Source organism: Mus musculus, chromosome 16 (assembly GCF_000001635.26).
Source record: "Mus musculus strain C57BL/6J chromosome 16, GRCm38.p6 C57BL/6J".
NCBI classification, from domain to species: Eukaryota; Metazoa; Chordata; class Mammalia; order Rodentia; family Muridae; genus Mus; species Mus musculus.
The window spans coordinates 94671239-94689937 of record NC_000082.6 but is presented as its reverse complement, the minus strand read 5'-3'; the positions used below and the strand labels follow the sequence as shown (position 1 = coordinate 94689937).

Here is an 18699-nt window from a genome sequence, read left to right as displayed (position 1 = left end):
GGGAAGAGCAGGAGTGTGTGCATCTACATGCTGCTGGAGACTATCTAGCCAGGGCACTGCGTGCTCCAGGCAATGTTCTACCACAACACTCCAAGCTGGCAAAACTCAACTTTCTGAGTTGTCAAATCATACAGAAGACAACCTAGTCATCATGACCATAATTCCTTGTTACTTCACTCTGACTGAGCAATTTTACTTCCAACTGTTTCCAGGAATTTAGAAGACAAAGTACGCATGTGGGACTGGTGTACATAAAGGTTTTGACTATGATATTATAGTGAAGTTGACTGCAGATCAGAGAAATGCCCATGAATAAACTAAGCTATGGAATAGTTAAATGTAATACTGCAAACAGTTTAAAATAGAGCTTTATTTTGATATAGGAAGAATACTAAATCTATGCCAAATGAAGAAAGACAGATATAAAACTGTATATGTCAGTGTTTATAGAGAGGCTAGAGTATATAATATGCTTGGGAAAGGAGTTTGAATGTATATAAATATTGTGTCTTCATATTAAATAGTACCTGATTAATATATATTATCTGATAATATATAACTAGATTTACTTTTCCATAAAGAACATCTTTTCAAAGATATAAAAGCTATAAATACTAGTTTGTATTACACCAGCTGACATGAAGAAGAGGGCTTCTCACAAACTCTGTGGTGTGTTTCTTCTTACTACATGACTGCATCAATTATTAAAACCTGGCCAGCCAATGGCTAAGCAGGTAAAGGCATTTGCCAATAACCCTGACAGTCTTAGAGTTTAATTGTCCAGCTCCCCTCTGTCCCCAATACACACGAAGAGATGACTCCTAGAAGTTGTCCTCTGACTTCCATAGGCATACTATGAGTTCGCATGCACCCACAAACATACACTCAGTATAAATAAACAGCTAAACACCTCTGCTGGGTACAATGAATGAAGCATGTCTGTAACTCCAACTACCTAGAGGAAGGAGAGCGATGATCATGAGCCAGAAATGCCAGTTGGGGCTGTCCTGTTGGACACCTAAAGTGAACAGGCAGATCAATGACTTCTGTAAGGTAGGTGGGATATACAACTGTGTTTTTCTGGGAATTTCTATGTATGTTTGTAGTACATAGACCATATACATACATGAAAGAGAGGAACAGAGGATGGTCCAAAAAAATTTACTAAGTGTGAAGTGTGCCACTAAGCCAACGCAGGAGGAATGAGGAAAGCGTGGGAGGCCCAGCATGGCACAACCCTCAGAGTGAAAGATCTCAGTGTGTGCATTCTGAGTGCAGAGAATAAAGAAAGGCCTGGGTAGGGGCAGAGCACAAAGACAAGAGGTTCTACACGTTAGTTAGGTCCAGGTACAAGGGAAACAAGGGCTATGAAAAGCAGGGGAAATAAACTAGCCTGGAGTAGCGAGGTTCAAGCATCTGCAGAGTTTCCTCAGGCTGATAAGCACTTAGTCAGGGCACAGGAAAGAGTGTGCTTTAGTGGAAGACAGGACACACATGGTTCCTGCAGTGGAAGGGCTAATTATATATACATAAAATCAGAATTCACACCTCACTAACCTGGAGACTAACATCCTGGACCTGAATCTATGACAGTAAGTAAGTGAAAATAGGACCATTGTTACAAAGCAACAGGTACAGTTAAGAGTCTTCTTACTGCTCAAACTTGCAGAATGGCATTTACAGTAAGCCCAACACAACCCAGAGGTCAGTGTAGTCAGAGGTAAGTAGGAAGGAATGCTTTAAAAATGGTGACTGTAATGACTGGCAGTAAGGGGTGAGACCAAGCAGAAAGCATGTGAGGTCATCTCAAGGCATGGTGGACAGGAACACTGCCCCCCAAAAGACAGTTAAGGGAGGGGGAACAAAGAAATGGAGAACCAGACACATGCTGCCAAAGAAACCAGAGGTAATTCAGTGTATGTGGATTAAGTCAACCCTGCCAAATACTACCAGGCAACGACAAAGGAAAACAGGGGAGTCCTCTGGACTATCAGTGAGGACTGTGGCTGACACAGGGCCTGCAACTGGGACCAGGAGTTAGGTGCACTGAGCTGCTGGGCTGCTGAAGACAAGTGTGAAACTCTAGGAATGACAGTGTGGTGAGGGAGAGTTACCACAGGCTAGAACGATCAAAGACTCAGTGCTGTTCAACAGAAGGAGCCAGAGCCCATGAAGACAGGAGACATGGGCCTGGCCTTCAACAAGAAGCCCAGTGAAAGCAGAGAGAGGCGAGCTGTGAGAAAGCCCGTCTACAGCAGTGCAGTCTGAAGATTGCACACAGAAGAGAGAGTCACAGGCCTCTGCCTACGAGTGGACAAGTTGGAAGTAATTCACAGACAATAGGAAGGAGAAGGGGTCCTCTGAGGATGGCCGCCTGAGACTGGTGAATACTAACAGTGAGGACAGAACAATGTGACAATTTCTCCAGCAAAACCAAGTGGCCCAGTCACAATTAAGGAATGAGCACCAATCTAGCTCAGGTTTTCCTTACTCTATCAAATAACCGATTGGCACGCTCAGAGCCAAAATGTAGCCCACAACGCAGAGGAAATGTCTCACTGAGGTCTTATGGTTTTGTCTAAACAGTAAACACCTTCCTCCTGTGCTTGAATACTTGGTCCCCAGCTGGCAGCCAGGGGCAGGGGTGAAGGCCCTACTGCAGGAGGCTGGCTTATAGAGTAGGCCTTGAGGCTCTATAGCTCAGCACAGCCCCACCCATTTCCTGTTTCTTAAATGCAGAGGCCTCCTGACCCTACCACTCTGCTTTTCCCTGCCTGCCATCCCATCTTCCCTGACACAAGGTATCATTTCCTTTTGAACTGTGAGCCAGAGTATACCCTGTCATCCTTACACTGCTTCTGTCTGGGTATTACCACAGCAATGAAATATAGCTAGGATGGCATCTCCACATTTCTATCCTACCACATGTTCTACACTAACTTTAAAAATTACTTTAATATTACAAGTTTAAAAATCCAACACAAACTGATTCAGAATCAGGGTGGGAATGCTGGAGGCCACAAGAAGTAACGTAGGGCCCAGACTGCACAGCTCACAGAGAATTAGTGCATCTAGAGGTCTCGGCACCCACTGAGAGGCAGGGAGGAAACTGCTGTGGCAAATGAAAAATAAACCTGGAGTAGATGGCTAGAAAGACGGTGGTGTGTGTACCCAACACATGCTCTCATTTCTAACAAGGAGTGGAGTTTTTATTTCCTAAGCAGTGAGGATACCACACACCTTTAGAAAAGAGGACACAGACATGGTCGTCCTGACTGGCATCCAACAAAGCTAAAGCTAGCAAGGCCATGGCAGGAGCACTAGGAACACTCACCTGGGGACTGTGTGTCTCACAGTCCATGGCCTGGACAGCAGCAGCGAAGTGTCCACCGCTGTGTCGATGCTGGTGCGTCGGATCCGACCTGGCTCTCCCACTGTTACTCGTTCCCGAGGATCCACCTTTAATATCAGGACATGGAAAAACTTGTGAGTTTAAAGCTAATTTTGCTCGAGTTAGAACTCTAAGACTGCATTGTACCCACTCAAGCATGGGGTAGAGAGAGTACGCAGTAAGAGCAGGAGCAGAGCTAGGACTGTGTGTGCATCTCCAGCCTCTGTATAAAATCCTGGGCTGACTGAACCCCGGGACTTGGGTGAGGGAGTGCCAATCCCAAGACCTCACTAGCCAGGCAGGCAGCCTGGATACAACAGCAGGCCTCTGGGGCACTGGGACTCTTATTTCCAAGTAATAAGGAAGACAGTGAGGGAAGACACAGTGTCAAGACCCACATGTGACCTTAGGTGCACACATATGCACGGTTAGGTATATGCACTACTTAACACATATACAGACACATAAAACTTTCAAGCTATGGTATTAACTTGAAATATACCACAAAGTAATTGGAGTCTTAGATGTCTTCCCACATCAACTGCTAATACAGCCAGGTTCTCCTCAGTCAAGTAAAAACTTAAGGACGTGGAAAAATAACTCCATTTAAAACCATTTAAATTTTTGGCTATAAGTAGCTTTGTTTCTAACTGTCAGGCAGACAATTATAACGAACACATCTGACAATTAAATTTGCTACTAACCATACAGGTGGGGAGGTGTGTTTGAGGGTACTGAATTCAGAGCCACACACACTAAGAACATATTGAAGTAAAATAATCCCTTGCTACCCATTTACAAAATTCAAAAAATTAGTTTATAATAAACACTCTGGGGTGGGCAGTGGGGTGGGGGGGGAGGGTATGGGGGACTTTTGGGATAGCATTGGAAATGTAAATGAGGAAAATACCTAATTAAAAAAAAAATATATATATATATATATATAAATACTCTGAAAGAATTCCACATTGGAGTTGGGCAGTGGGAACATGTGTCTTAAATCCCAGCACTCTGAAGGCAGAGGCAGGAGGCGATCTCTGAGTTTGAGGCCAGACTAGCATACCAAGGGGGCGTCCAGGATAGCCAGGGCTACACAGAGAAAACCTGCCTCAAAAAACCAAAAAGGAGGGGGAAAAAGCCTCCCACCCGAGTAAGCAGAGAGAAAGCATGCACAAGCGAGCGGGCCGCGCTGCGCCGTGGCGGACCTGAGCTGGAGGAGGTGCTGGAGGTGGTGCCTGAAGACTGAGACTGCTCCATCGCAGGGCTGGTAGACACACTGTTACTTGTGTTGGTACCTTCATCAGCTGTTTTCTTGAAAAAACTGTGCTGCAGGGCATAATAAGGTTGAATCCGAGTTTTGGGGTCATAATCAAGCATCCTTAAAATGAGGTCTTTGAACTTCAAGTAGTCAGCTACAGTATGACCCGATTCCCCAGCACGCCGCCCGCCAGGTCCTCCTGTTTCTACTCCAAGAATATTATGAAGTTTACGGGTTCCTGGTGGTTTGTACTCCTATTAAAGAAGAGAGAACAGAAATTGTCTCAAAGTTTGGTAGGAGAGGTAACATGATTTACTCCAAATGTACAAGGCTTTGTGAAGAAAGACAGTTATTAAAATAGCTAGACCCCACCCCCACCCCACCTCACTCTGCACATAACACTTAAGCATGTGTTTAAGAAGTCCAATACAGTTTTGGGAGAGAAAAAAAGTACTCTGAAGATCAGTAGAGCTCAGCAGCAAGCAGACACTGGCCCAGCCTGAAGCTGGGTTGGTACAGTTTCACCCAGGAACACATTTCTTATTTTCAAGGTTGTGAAACAAGCAAGCAAGTAAACAAAGAGTGTGACACAGAAAATCCACAAATATAAAACAATTACTATGACAGCTTCTACAGAGCAGAGCAGAATGGATTCTGACCTGCCTCTCTCTGTAAGTAATGTCTGTTTTGAGATAGGTAGGGTCTTACTGCGTAGTCTTGGCTGACTTGCAACTCACTACACATAGAACAGGCTGGCTTCAAGCTCACAAAGCTCTGCCTGCCTCTGCCTGCCGAGTGCGACAACTGGGATTAAAGGTGTGCACCACAATGCCAGGCTTGCACTGGAGAATATGCTGCACTGCCTACCTAACAGTGGCTCATTAAAGCTATGTATGCACTCAAAGTAAAGGGATCGGTTCACTTACAAAATGGTTCGTCAGCTGCTTAACCACAGGATGGGACTGATAGATACTCATTAGTAACCAGGAACAATGTTGTCTTTCTACAAGTCTCCACAGCAGTACTGGAGTTTTGGTGACAGTTGTTTAAAGTCCGGAAGTAGGACAAATCACAGCTGTGCATATTCAGCAAGTGGTCTTCCACTGACCACATCCCCAGCCCCAAACAACTACTAGCAGATTAGAAGGGCCCTGTAAGGGGAGGAGGGGCCACCATGCTAGACCCAAGCAAGGATAATTCAGCCTAGTTCTGACCACATAGTAATAGCCACACAAAGGCAGCAAAAGAGTTAAAGGAAAATGTCCGGGTGCTGTGGGTGGCAATGTGTAGAGCTCTAGAGCCTCCTTCGGTCATGAACAAACAATGCTTGAAGGGGCCTCCTCAGATGGTAAAACTCCTGAGGCAAACACTAAACGCCCAGAATCAGACCGTCCTGGCCTGATAGTACGAGAAGCTTTTCACCTGCTTCTCATGGAAAATGACACAGCTCACCCATTCTCAAGTACAGAAAGATCGACCGCTTTTATATATAATTACAGAAAAAATAACGGTGTCTGTAACTTAGCAGGGGAAAATGAGTTATCAATCCATACTAATAAATGGCCCAGGCAGTGGAACTGGCAGGCAAGTATTTTTAAACTAATAAATAAATGTGTAAGTTATATAGTTTAATAATAAAAGGTAGGGAACACATGTGAATAGATGGAACTTCAGAAAAGGGGAAACTGTAAAAAATAAGGACAAATACAAATTCTTAAACTAAAATACTAAGTGGAGAACCTGCGCTCCATCTGTGTATTGTGAACAAGCTCTAGTGACATCTTTTTCCTTTCTTTAGACAGCATCTCTCACTGGCCTGGAACTCAAAGAGTAGGTCAGAGGGTGTCAGTAAGCCCCAGGCTGTCTCCCATCTCCCCTACCCAGCACTGGAAAGACAAACACACAACATCCCATTTAGGTGGATCTTTAAGGACTGGCCTATGGTTTTGTTGTCAAAAGTTGAAGCACGTAACTGACACGCACCTCTCTAGTCTGCTGAATACTTCTAACAGCAGAACAGATCTAGAATGTTGGGAAGCCAGATTAACCAACAAAACACTGACCAAAAACACAGAGCAAAAAGAAGTATACAAATTCAAGACATAAAGGCAAGGCAGGTGCTACTGCACTCCCCACTGACGCTCTGAGGACCTCGGGGCAATACTGAGCACGGCAGAACCATGCATGCAACTGGAGAACGAGAAGACTGGACAGAGTAAGTATTGATAACAGTTGAGGACCTACAAATACATCAGTTCACAAATCCAAGAATTTCAATCACCTCTGCGAACACAAAAGAAAAATTAAACAAAAAGCATAGGTACATTATAACCAAGTATGAAGATAAACTGTTTAAGCACCCTGAAAGGGAAGGAAAACCACACCACAGGTGAGAACTGCTAAGAAGAAACCCTGACTCTCCTTACAGTGCAGCTGAGAAGGAACCACAGGAGAGAGTTTAAGACAGACAGCGACTAGTGCTCTCCTCAGGCAGGAGATGCTCCAATCATAAGCTCATGGTGTACACTGAGAAAGAAGGAGCTGGGCTCATCTATGGTGAGCATAGATGTCGGATGGCCAGGACCCCGCACTCAGTGCGCCTACAGCACTTTCCTTTCCTTGAGGTAAACAGTTGACGTGTTCTGAGGATTCTAACACATGCAGAAGTGATGTTTACATACAAGCACTTAAGAGACAGAAGGGAGTTACAACATACAAGTGATATGACAGTATCTAAGGGTAACCTGACATAAAAATGCATATTGTCAAACAACACTAAACATTATACCACAACTGAGAAGTAAGCTGAAGAAACAAGTCTCCGGAGTACTCAACAGCTCTATACACAGCAACAAAGAGAAACAGACAAACTAAACAAACAAAAAACAGAAGACAAACCTCAAACCCACTGCTATGAATAAATATTCACTGTAAAGGAAAAGCAGATTTTAAAACATGCCCTACCTATACACTGCATACAAGCCACACTTAAAAAGAAGAGACACAACACACACACACACAGCCTGCCATGGCACAGCACTAATACATTATAGGACATTTCATGACAAGGGTCAACTTATCAGAAATCACAACAAAATTACTAACAAAGCTTTAAAAACCACGACACAACTAAAGATAACCCGACATAACTACTAGGGTTTGTAATGGTTTCAAAGTGATTGGACCATGCGTTGAATACGTGGTCCCTAGCTATTGGCTCAGCCTGGGGAGGCTAAAGAGCCTTTAGGAGGCAGGGCCAAGATGGAAGCAACTCACTGGAGGGATAGATAGTTCTATGCCTACCTCTGCTTCCTGGTTAATAAATACATGAGCAAGCAGCCTCACACTCTGGCAAGCAGTGAACCACATCTACCTGAAGAACTGAGGTAGTGCTCCTGACTGTGAGCTGAAGAAAAGCTCTTCCCTACTAAGTCGCTTCTTGTCCAGGCTTCAGTGACAAGAAAAGCAACTAGTACACTACTGAAGGTCAAAATGCCCCTCAGATACTGACAGAAACAAAGAGAAAAAGACACACAGCCATACACAGCCACACAGACAGACAGACAGACACACACATCTCTAGAACACGACAATAAAGTTCCATTGTTATCAGACACACATCAAAGAATCACCAAGCGGATCGCATTCTAGACTATAAAAGCACACTCTACACATTTTAAATGAATGACATCACACTTAGAAAACAGTGCTATTTAGCTAGAGATGAATTAGGATATGTAGAAAATTCTCAAATATTTTGAAATAATGAAACAAGACTCAAGATAATTGTTAAAGGAAAAAAAAAACCAAAACCATAAGCTACAATGAGGAACACTTCAGAATACCACTCTTAACAGACCAGCAAGTTTAACTCAGTGCTATATAAAATGGCAGGGCCAAGTGTGCTTCATCACAGGTTATGGTAAATATGCCAAAAATCTCTATATAACAAGGGGTGAGGGCCACATGACCATCATCTCTGAAGATGCAGGAAAGGCTTGTGGCAAGGCATGTATCACTGCAAGTTCTAGCAGGACTTGATACTCGAGTAGAGGTGAAAGACCTAGAATGTGCGCCACTAACACTTGCTGCTAGATTGCAGACAGAGCAGTGGGAGTCCAAGCTTGCAAACACAGAAGGTGAGCTAGTTCAATAAACAAGCATGAGATCAGACCTACAGAGAAAGGCAACTGCCAACAAGCAAAGGTCAGCCCCACCCACCACATTATCCCAAGCTCAAGAATGAATGCAACGTGATCTGCTCAGGAGAAAACAAATCCTTACATACTTGGGAATTAAAGGCGGGGAGAGGGGGAAGCCCCACAGGTTTGACTGTCTAATATTAATGATATCTTACTAACATTACAAGTTCCCTGGCACCCAGAGACCATGATTTCCTGAACAGGAAAAAGTACTGACAAGTAGCAGCCAGCATTAAGTAAGGCACCTCTCAAAACATCAGAAACACTGAAAAAGCTCTTTTCCAATGATGATAAACACACATAGGACCTGGCAATTCTCAGACAATGCCACTAGAAAAAAAAAAGACCTGCGGTATTCTTTCTAGCCTTAATCAATTAGTCCCTAATTAGATATAGACAAAAAAGTTCACTGACAGATAATAAATTACAGCATACTCAATGAAATACCATGAAGCAATAAAATAAATTAAGTCCTGGGATACAAAACAATATAAAATCTCCCAAATACTGTTTTTAAATAAAGGTGATACTTAGTCTTCACTGTCAGCTAGAGAGGACCTGCACTGGTTCCCTGAGGTGGAAGCACCGAGTGTGGGTGGGCAGCACTGTCACCCAAGGAAGGACAAGGAGCAGACAGCAGCAGCCCGTCTCTGCTTCCTGACTGCAAGGACAAGGGACAGCCAGTTCTTGGTCCTCCTGTACCTATACACTGCAAACGCAGCTGAGACCCTTCTCCTCTGCCAGCTGCTCTTGTCAGGTGTCTTGTGGCACCCATGAAAATGGTAACCCCAGAGATTATCATTTTTATGAAGTGCAGCTGGTGATCACATCCACTTGCGGTAGAAAGCAGACAAACAGAACAGAGTCAGAAAGGAAGGCCGAGAGAGCTTGGTGGAAATGCTCTGTATCTTGTGTTAGACATTGGATGCAAAGTGAACACATATGTCTGAGTGCGTGGTCAAGTGGTAGAAATGCTTGAGTGGATTTAGCAGGACTGGTCTTGCTGGACAAAGTATGTTATTGGGGCCAGGCTTCAAGGTTAAAGCCACATGCCATTTCCAGTTGTGATCTACCCGAGTCCCCCCAGCTCCCCACCCCTGCTCTCTGCTCCAGCTACCATTGTCTGCCATCTACTGCCACTCTGCCCCAGCCATTACTGGCAACATTCCTCTGAACCTTAAAGCCAAACTAACATCCCTTTTATAAGCTGCTCTGGTCATGCTGTTTTTATCACACAACAACAACAACAAAACTAATACATATTTCATTAAAACCTTGAATATGAGGGCTGTAGAGATAGCTCAGCAGTTAAGAGCACTCATTGTTTTTTCAGAGGTCCTGAGTTCAATTCCCAGCAACCACATGGTGGCTTACAATCATCTGTAATGGTATGCAAAGCCCTCTCTTCTGGTGTGTCTGACTAGTGATAGCATACTCACACTAAATAAACAAACAAATAGTTTTAAAAGCTTTGCATATGGGCTTCTGAAATGTAAAAAGTTAAAACTTCTAAGAAAATAAACTACACAGTCAATGACAGTGCCTGCTTTTTTTTTTTTTTTTGTATCTCTGCTCATACAGCGTGATCAATTGATTGAGGATTTATTTTTGCTGCAATTTTGTTTTGCTAAAAGAGAAATAAGTCAGCCACTAAGCTTAACTATGGGAAATCTCACTGTACTTAATTAATGGGTAGTAAGTATATGTTAAGATTTAATTAAAAAAGAAAAAAGACTTACTAATTTCTGAAATGCCCCCAATAATCAATAAACAGTAATAATTATAGCTTGATTTGATTTCACTCTGGAAAGACAGAGATGTGGAAACCTGGGTGGATGGATGTTCATTTAAGGAGAGAGAACTTACACTTAAGACAAAGTGGAAACTGACTATTCTACAGAAGATAGAAAGCAGCTCTCATCCCTCAATGCTAACTCAGAATGGCTGGCTCTACCTAGAACACCACTGAAGAAACCTGAGAATTTTCCACTGAGCTTTGGTTCAACAGGAAAATGGGCTGTGACTGATAAACTATGTGCATGCGACAGAGAGACTCAGAGTGTCAGTAAGCAGGTACCCCTCAGCAGACTGCTATCAGCCTAAACTTGGAGCCAGTATGCCTAATTTCAATATTGACTCAGGAGGTGCCGCAGCTTCTACATAGGACTATAGTCACAGGTATAATTAGGAACTGGGAATTGTGTGGCCTACAATTATAGTATGGAGGACTGCGAGACATTACAAAGCAGGTATAAAGGAGATACTAACTACACAGAGTCATTCTCTGAGCAGCTGGGTTATAGTTCACTTGGGGGTTCTTGCTGAGCACCTCACTTATACAGCAAGTTAAAACCAGCCTGGGTTACAAAAAAATGTTAGAAAACAAAACAAACAAAAAGGTCAAAGCAAAGAAAGTACAGCTGAAACAATGTCTTGATGGGTAAAAGTACTTGCTGCTCTTCAAGAGAACCAGAGTTTGGTTTCCAGCATGTACACTGGGTAGTTAACATATTACTCCAGTCCCCAAGGGACCTGACACTCCTTTGTGGTCTCTTTCGGGTATGCACATATATACATACAAATACACACATGAATAAAAAATAAATCTTTAAAAAAAGAAGCAAAACAAGAACCTTTAGACATTGAAAGACTCTACAACTAAGTAAATGTGAATTAAAGCAAAGAAACAGTACCCCTAGTTCCCTGAAATGGCACCTGGTGGCAGCATCACTAAAATACAGGATAAAATAACTAAAGAAAAAACTTCTCTTCAATGTTGAAAATGCAGACTACAACTATAAGGTAACAAATGCACACCATCTCCAATTATGTCACCCGTGTGTTCTTCTATTTAATAAAGCCCAAACTAAACCAGACAATGTTTGGCAAATTGCAGAGACATAAAATCAAGACGCAAATTTTGTATTGTTTACTCTAATAAATTAATACAATTGCATTAGAAGATGAAAGCCCCCTGTTAACTTGGTCACTGAGCAAGGAATCGGAAACCTGTCAGAAGACTCCAGCATTGACTGGTATCCTAAAAAAAAGTATCATGAACTGCTGAAATTTAAAAATCATCTTCCTACTTAAAAAATTTAGTAACTGACTACAATTATAACTTCTGTCTACAGCTATGGCTTCACTCCTATGTACAAGCTTTGAGACTGACTGATTCGGTATTGAAGTATACAGGCTTTATCAGCTATCTCCAAACACAGGCAGGTAGTAGTCCATTTGCTTTTACTGAAACCCAAACAACTCTGACCATTAAGCAAACACTGGCCCAGTGCACAGTCAGCTCAACTACAATCAACTTTTGAACAAAATACTTTCTTAAAATTGATAACTATAATACAGTTGGCAAGAAAATTCAAAGGAACTATGAACAAACAGCTCTGATGAGGAAACAATAAAAGAGAAAAAAGGGTGATGGGAGAGGGAGAAAAGGGGAAGGGAAGTCTCCACCAAGAATAAGTGCACCCCCATTTTACCCGTTTTCCATCTTTGGTCTTCTTTAAGCTCCAAGTGCCATCGGGCAACTTCTCAAAGAACTTTCTTGCTTTCGGTGCTTGGTCAAGAATATGAGCAGGTGGGATGCCCAAGACTTCCACTATTTTATTCATCTGATCGACCTGTATTAAAAACAAACAAACAAAAAAAAAACCTGTAATTTCAACTGTAAACTCATCCACTTCTGCTTGTCAACTCTCTCCTAGATAGAGTGCACATATCTGTGTAAGGCTGTGTGTGTACACTGAGGATGGACACACTGTGGAAACTGGATGGATACACTGTGTTTGCTGAAGATGGATACACTGTGGGCACTGAGGATGGATACACTGTGGGTGCTGAGGATGGATACACTGTGTACACTGAGGATGGATACACTGTGGACGCTGAGGATGGATACACTGTGTACACTGAGGATGGATACACTGTGGACACTGTGGATGGATACACTGTGGGCGCTGAGGATGGATACACTGTGGGCGCTGAGGATGGATACACTGTGTACACTGAGGATGGATACACTGTGGGCGCTGAGGATGGATACACTGTGTACACTGAGGATGGATACACTGTGGGCGCTGAGGATGGATACACTGTGTACACTGAGGATGGATACACTGTGGACGCTGAGGATGGATACACTGTGTACACTGAGGATGGATACACTGTGGACACTGTGGATGGATACATTGTGGGCGCTGAGGATGGATACACTGTGTACGCTAAGGATGGATACACTGTGGGCGCTGAGGATGGATACACTGTGGGCGCTGAGGATGGATACACTGTGGGCGCTGAGGATGGATACACTGTGGGCGCTGAGGATGGATACACTGTGTACACTGAGGATGGATACACTGTGGACGCTGAGGATGGATACACTGTGTACACTGAGGATGGATACACTGTGGACACTGTGGATGGATACATTGTGGGCGCTGAGGATGGATACACTGTGTACGCTAAGGATGGATACACTGTGGGCGCTGAGGATGGATACACTGTGGGCGCTGAGGATGGATACACTGTGTACACTGAGGATGGATACACTGTGGGCGCTGAGGATGGATACACTGTGTACACTGAGGATGGATACACTGTGGGCGCTGAGGATGGATACACTGTGGACACTGTGGATGGATACACTGTGTACACTGAGGATGGATACACTGTGGGCGCTGAGGATGAATACACTGTGGACACTGTGGATGGATACACTGTGGGCGCTGAGGATGGATACACTGTGTACACTGAGGATGGATACACTGTGGACACTGTGGATGGATACACTGTGGGCGCTGAGGATGGATACACTGTATACGCTAAGGATGGATACACTGTGGGTGCTGAGGATGGATACACTGTGTACACTGAGGATGGATACACTGTGGGCACTGAGGATGGATACACTGTGGGCACTGAGGATGGATACACTGTGGGCGCTGAGGATGGATACACTGTGGGCGCTGAGGATGGATACACTGTGTACACTGAGGATGGATACACTGTGGGCACTGAGGATGGATACACTGTGGGCACTGAGGATGGATACACTGTGGGCGCTGAGGATGGATACACTGTGGGCGCTGAGGATGGATACACTGTGGGCGCTGAGGATGGATACACTGTGTACACTGAGGATGGATACACTGTGGGCGCTGAGGATGGATACACTGTGTACGCTAAGGATGGATACACTGTGTACACTGAGGATGGATACACTGTGGGCGCTGAGGATGGATACACTGTGGACTCTTGAGGATACACTAAAACCAACAGATATAATACATTTTGCCCTCACATTCTGCACACTCAACAGAAGGGAAGGTAGAGAATCAGCAAATAAGAATACAGATCCATAGTGTACCTTGGGACCTCAAATACAATGGAAAACACTGAGATAGAAAGGAAGGAAATTTTAAGGGTCAGTTTTTCAAGTTTTAAAGAACCAATAAAAATGTCTTACTAACTTACAGACATTAATTAAATTACAGTTTAAGTGAAAACTATGCATTCATGCTACAGTGCAACTACCATAAGGCTAGAAACCATGCTTACTGACATAATACAGCAGGGTAAACAGAGGAAGAGCCTGTTTTGGAAAAGGCTAACTACAAACATAGTCAAGCCTCCTCAAGGAACTGGTTCTGAGCAGGATTAGCCCCAACCCTATGGATGCACAAATCCACAGGTGTTCAAATCTCTTATACAAAAATAATATCTGTAAATAATTTGTGTGCATTCTTTCATACTTGAGATCTTTTCTAGGTTTCTTATAATTACAAATACTAGAAAAAGTCATTACGGGGGCTGGTGAGATGGCTCAGTGGGTAAGAGCACCCGACTGCTCTTCCGAAGGTCTAAAGTTCAAATCCCAGCAACCACATGGTGGCTCACGACCATCCGCAACAAGATCTGACTCCCTCTTCTGGAGTGTCTGAAGACAGCTACAGTGTACTTACATATATTAATAAAATAAATCTTAAAAAAAAAAAAAAAAAAAAGTCATTACATTATACTGTTTAGAAAATCCTTACACAGGGAAAGGACCAGAACATGTTTAGGACAGGTAAAATTCCTACTATGATGGATTCAGTTTACACCAGTAACAGTTACACTGCGATTCAATTAACCTAAAGACTGTATTTCAACATTAAGACATAACTAATCTCAAGTTTAATAAAACTTAAATTTAGATATTTGTACTCTATTGTCTCACAGATAAATTCTAAACATGAAAAGATTTGCCTGGAGTAGTTTTTGACCAATCACTTCTCTACCTATACATATGCAATACTTTAAACAATTATTTTTCGTTGAACTCAAAGATGAAGAGCCTAAAGGGGGCAGAGAGACCACAAAAACGGCGTCTCCATGCATGGGAGATGAGAAGGGGCTAGGGGAAGGTTGCACAGGTGGCACAAAGGCTCCATGGAAAGCTGACTGAGAGCAGTGTGCAGTGCCATCTGGGAGGCAGCACTTCAAGACAGGGAGAACAGTGTAGGGGCCAAGCAGGGTTGGTGGTTAGTGTTCAAGGAGCTGCAGCAAGAGAAGACAGTGATGAGTCAGAAGCAAAGGAACAGAGGAGAGGAGACACTGCAGAGACCCCTGCACAGAGTGAAGAGGAGAATGCCAAACACAAAAGAGGACTTTGGCTCTGACAATGAGAAAATTGGGAAGCCACTGGATTCTCAGATGATTATCTGTTTAATCCTAAGGAAGTTACCAGTTATAAGATACAATTACTTAAGTTCAAATAAAAACAAATATGAAGCTGCTTCCACCTTGTTCGTGAGCTGAAGTTAAAATTAAATGCAGAGAAGAAGATGGTGACTGGAGATGGTGTGCATCTGATCAGTTATTTCAAAGATTAAGTTTGAAGACCACTAGAGTCCCAGAGTTGAGGGCCAGCCCAGGTAACATGACAACTTACAAAAATCTCAACTTAACAAAAATAAGATCCAGAGTTAAGTCATTTAGTCTTTCTTTTCTCTCATATAACTCAAAATTTAGATTAAGATCCTCAATGATCAACTTTTCCACAAAAAGCAAACAAGCTCAGCTGACAGCAAGGGCAGCAATTCCCTTTACTCTTCCAAAAACCCTCCAGCTTCTGTTCTCAGCTTCGGAATCTTAGGAACACAAAGTAGCCTGCAGATGTGCAGTCTCTCTAATGCCCAGAATCCTAGTAGATCTCAAACAACTCAGGCAGCATCTACGACTGCACTGTGCACTGCTTTTGAAGGACTAAATCCCAGCATCTGGGTTTTAATCAGGGTTCACAGCACTGACTAGTGCTAGGGTGGCCTCATTTCTTCACCACATAGTTAAGCTATTATTGTACGTAAACCTGAAAATGTCTATGAAATGCCACTTTCTGGTTAGTTTTCTGTTTTCCTTCAGTAACATATTAAGTATCTTAATTACTAGTTCAGAAGCCTACCATTACATAACTGACAAAGAAGAAAAATTAAAAGAATGTAAAATAAGATCAACTGACCTTAGAGAAATGATCAAGCTCTTAAGAAGACATCTTCCTATGAGGACAGCTTTGAGATGACACTGTCACTACAGAGTACCCTTTACCTACCTCATTGGCACCACTGAACAGAGGCTCTCCAGTGTGCATTTCAACCAAGATACATCCAAGGGACCACATGTCGATAGCAAGGTCATAAGGCATTCCCAGTAGCACCTCTGGAGACCGATAAAAGCGACTCTGAATATACTGGTATATCTGAAACATATTTCAAAGTAGTATTAATTCAATATGCCTTATTTATAGTTATATTCAATATTGGGTTAAGAAAACTACTTACAGCAACAGAAAAGTTAAACATCACACTATAAACATGGTGAAACAACTAAACATTTCAAAGGAATAACCAAACAAGAAGTTGGTTGAGGATTCAGATCCTTTCATGTAGTCCAGTCAGTAATCAGGAGAAATAGTGAACCAAGTCATTACCCTGCATGCTCTGGGGCATGCCTCAGCGGTAGAGAGCAGCGTGGGTGAGGACTTGGGTTTGATTCCCAGTAAAGATCGAGACTACAAATACCTTAGTTGGAAACATTTTGGACATAGAGTGTTCAAACCACACTATGTTTCTGAGAGATTCTAGGTGAAGGAAGTCACCTACCTGACTACTTTTTGGTCAAGCAGGTTTTAAACCAAATCCCTGAGGGCCCTCTCCCATGCATACACTTCTCTTCCTGACACCTTCTGACTCTGACCCAGTACAATACATCCATGGATCTCAAAAATAGTTCACATGCAACACCAATACACGTCGACAGTTAAAAACTTAATGGCTGAAAAGGATAAGTTATCTCAGTTTGTCTAGACAGAAATAATAGTGTTTGATGTTAGGACTGAACATATGATTTAGTTTAAATTGATGGAAAAAATTGCTAACTGAAAAATCTACTGCCAGCGTTGTCGCAGTGGGCATGTGTCTCTATACAGTGTGCTTGCTCAGGCAACTCTAGGCTTTTCAGCAGCATCTGAAACTGTACACTTTGCCTTCAAATTCAATTTAAAAATTACCTCCAAAATTATATAACTTTGCTATTATAAGATAATTTGCAGAATGACAAAAGCTAAGTCTGCTAACTAAACTGACTACACACTTTGCTCTACTTAAAACCTAGATACAAGCTGAACAAGATAGAAGCTTTACAAGCTTGGAAAGCAAGAACTGTGGATGCCAATATTAAAAATAGTAACACTACAATGTTAGATTAAAATAATTCCAATACCTTTATGTAAATAGAAAAGGCATTAAGAATGAATCGAGCACTAACAGAAGCATCCCTGACCCCATTCCAGAAGACCACAGGCTTCTGTCTGCATGCACAACACACCATTGCTACAGATGTCCTAATGCTACAAACTACAGCAGGGAGAGGCTGCTTCCCTGAGCCAGGTGAATTCAATCACAATAGACACGTCTGTTCTTAACAGTGTAAAGAAAACCAGTTCTGATGTGTTCAATCTATAGCAATTCCAACTTAGTGGGGTAAGGTAAGAAGACTTAAACTTATTTATCAAAACAAACAGGTATACCACCTATGCTGTAAGTACCAAAACCATTTGTGTGTACTTCTTGGTGTTTTGTTTAAGGAACATTTATCTTGGTGACTTAAGGAAAAGTAATTTCTAGTCAAGATCCTAGTTTAAGTTAGAATTACTCAAATTTTATATTAAAAGCTCCATTTGAGAGCTATAAATCACCTAATATTTCATTCTTTTATCTCTTTCTTTAAAATTTTCTAGCATTAAACATAATTTTAAATATCCACTTAAAAACTCTCCCAATTCAAGTATTGCTATCTGGATTTTAAACAGACATCAGCAGGGTGTGAAGCATAAGCTACCTGTCCAAGATGAACAGCATCCACCAACCGCCTCCAACTGTAAACACATCATTCACGCCATTCTACCTAATTCTATGGTAAGTCACAAGTCCTAAAGGAATACTTACCCTCTGCCCCAACTGACAAGAGCTGCCAAAATCAACAATCTTGATTGCACTCCGTTTGGGGTTACACAGAAGGATGTTCTCAGGCTTTAAGTCACAGTGAATGATACTAAGTTCTGGAGTCGCAAGAAAAAGCAATGCTGTGCACATCTGTTGCGCAAACTTTCGTGTTAGGTTCAAAGAGACCCCTCGGAAGTTGGTGTTTCTCAACAAATCATAGAGATTATAGGACAGCATTTCAAACACTAAACAGAGATGGTTTCGAAACATAAAGTGGCGTTTCAAATGCACTGAAAGAGAAAAGAAAATTTCACCTAAGTTACACACGCTGGTAAGACAAGCATTAGTTAGTAT

At 42.5% G+C, this 18699-nt stretch overlaps 1 protein-coding gene across 8 annotated transcripts in view; it reads right to left on the bottom strand.

Moving 5' to 3' along the window:
- Dyrk1a (dual-specificity tyrosine-(Y)-phosphorylation regulated kinase 1a) overlaps positions 1 to 18699 on the bottom strand; it is a 125573-nt gene that overhangs the window by 5582 nt on the left and 101292 nt on the right. For all 8 annotated transcript variants that reach the window (XM_011246094.3, NM_007890.2, XM_011246096.3 and 5 more), the window contains 5 exons: positions 18349 to 18635; positions 16455 to 16601; positions 12346 to 12486; positions 4597 to 4903; positions 3335 to 3459 (listed from right to left, as the gene is read on the bottom strand). In XM_011246094.3, coding sequence (XP_011244396.1) covers positions 3335 to 3459; positions 4597 to 4903; positions 12346 to 12486; positions 16455 to 16601; positions 18349 to 18635 — 1007 coding nt within the window. The remainder of the gene's footprint in view (positions 1 to 3334; positions 3460 to 4596; positions 4904 to 12345; positions 12487 to 16454; positions 16602 to 18348; positions 18636 to 18699) is intronic.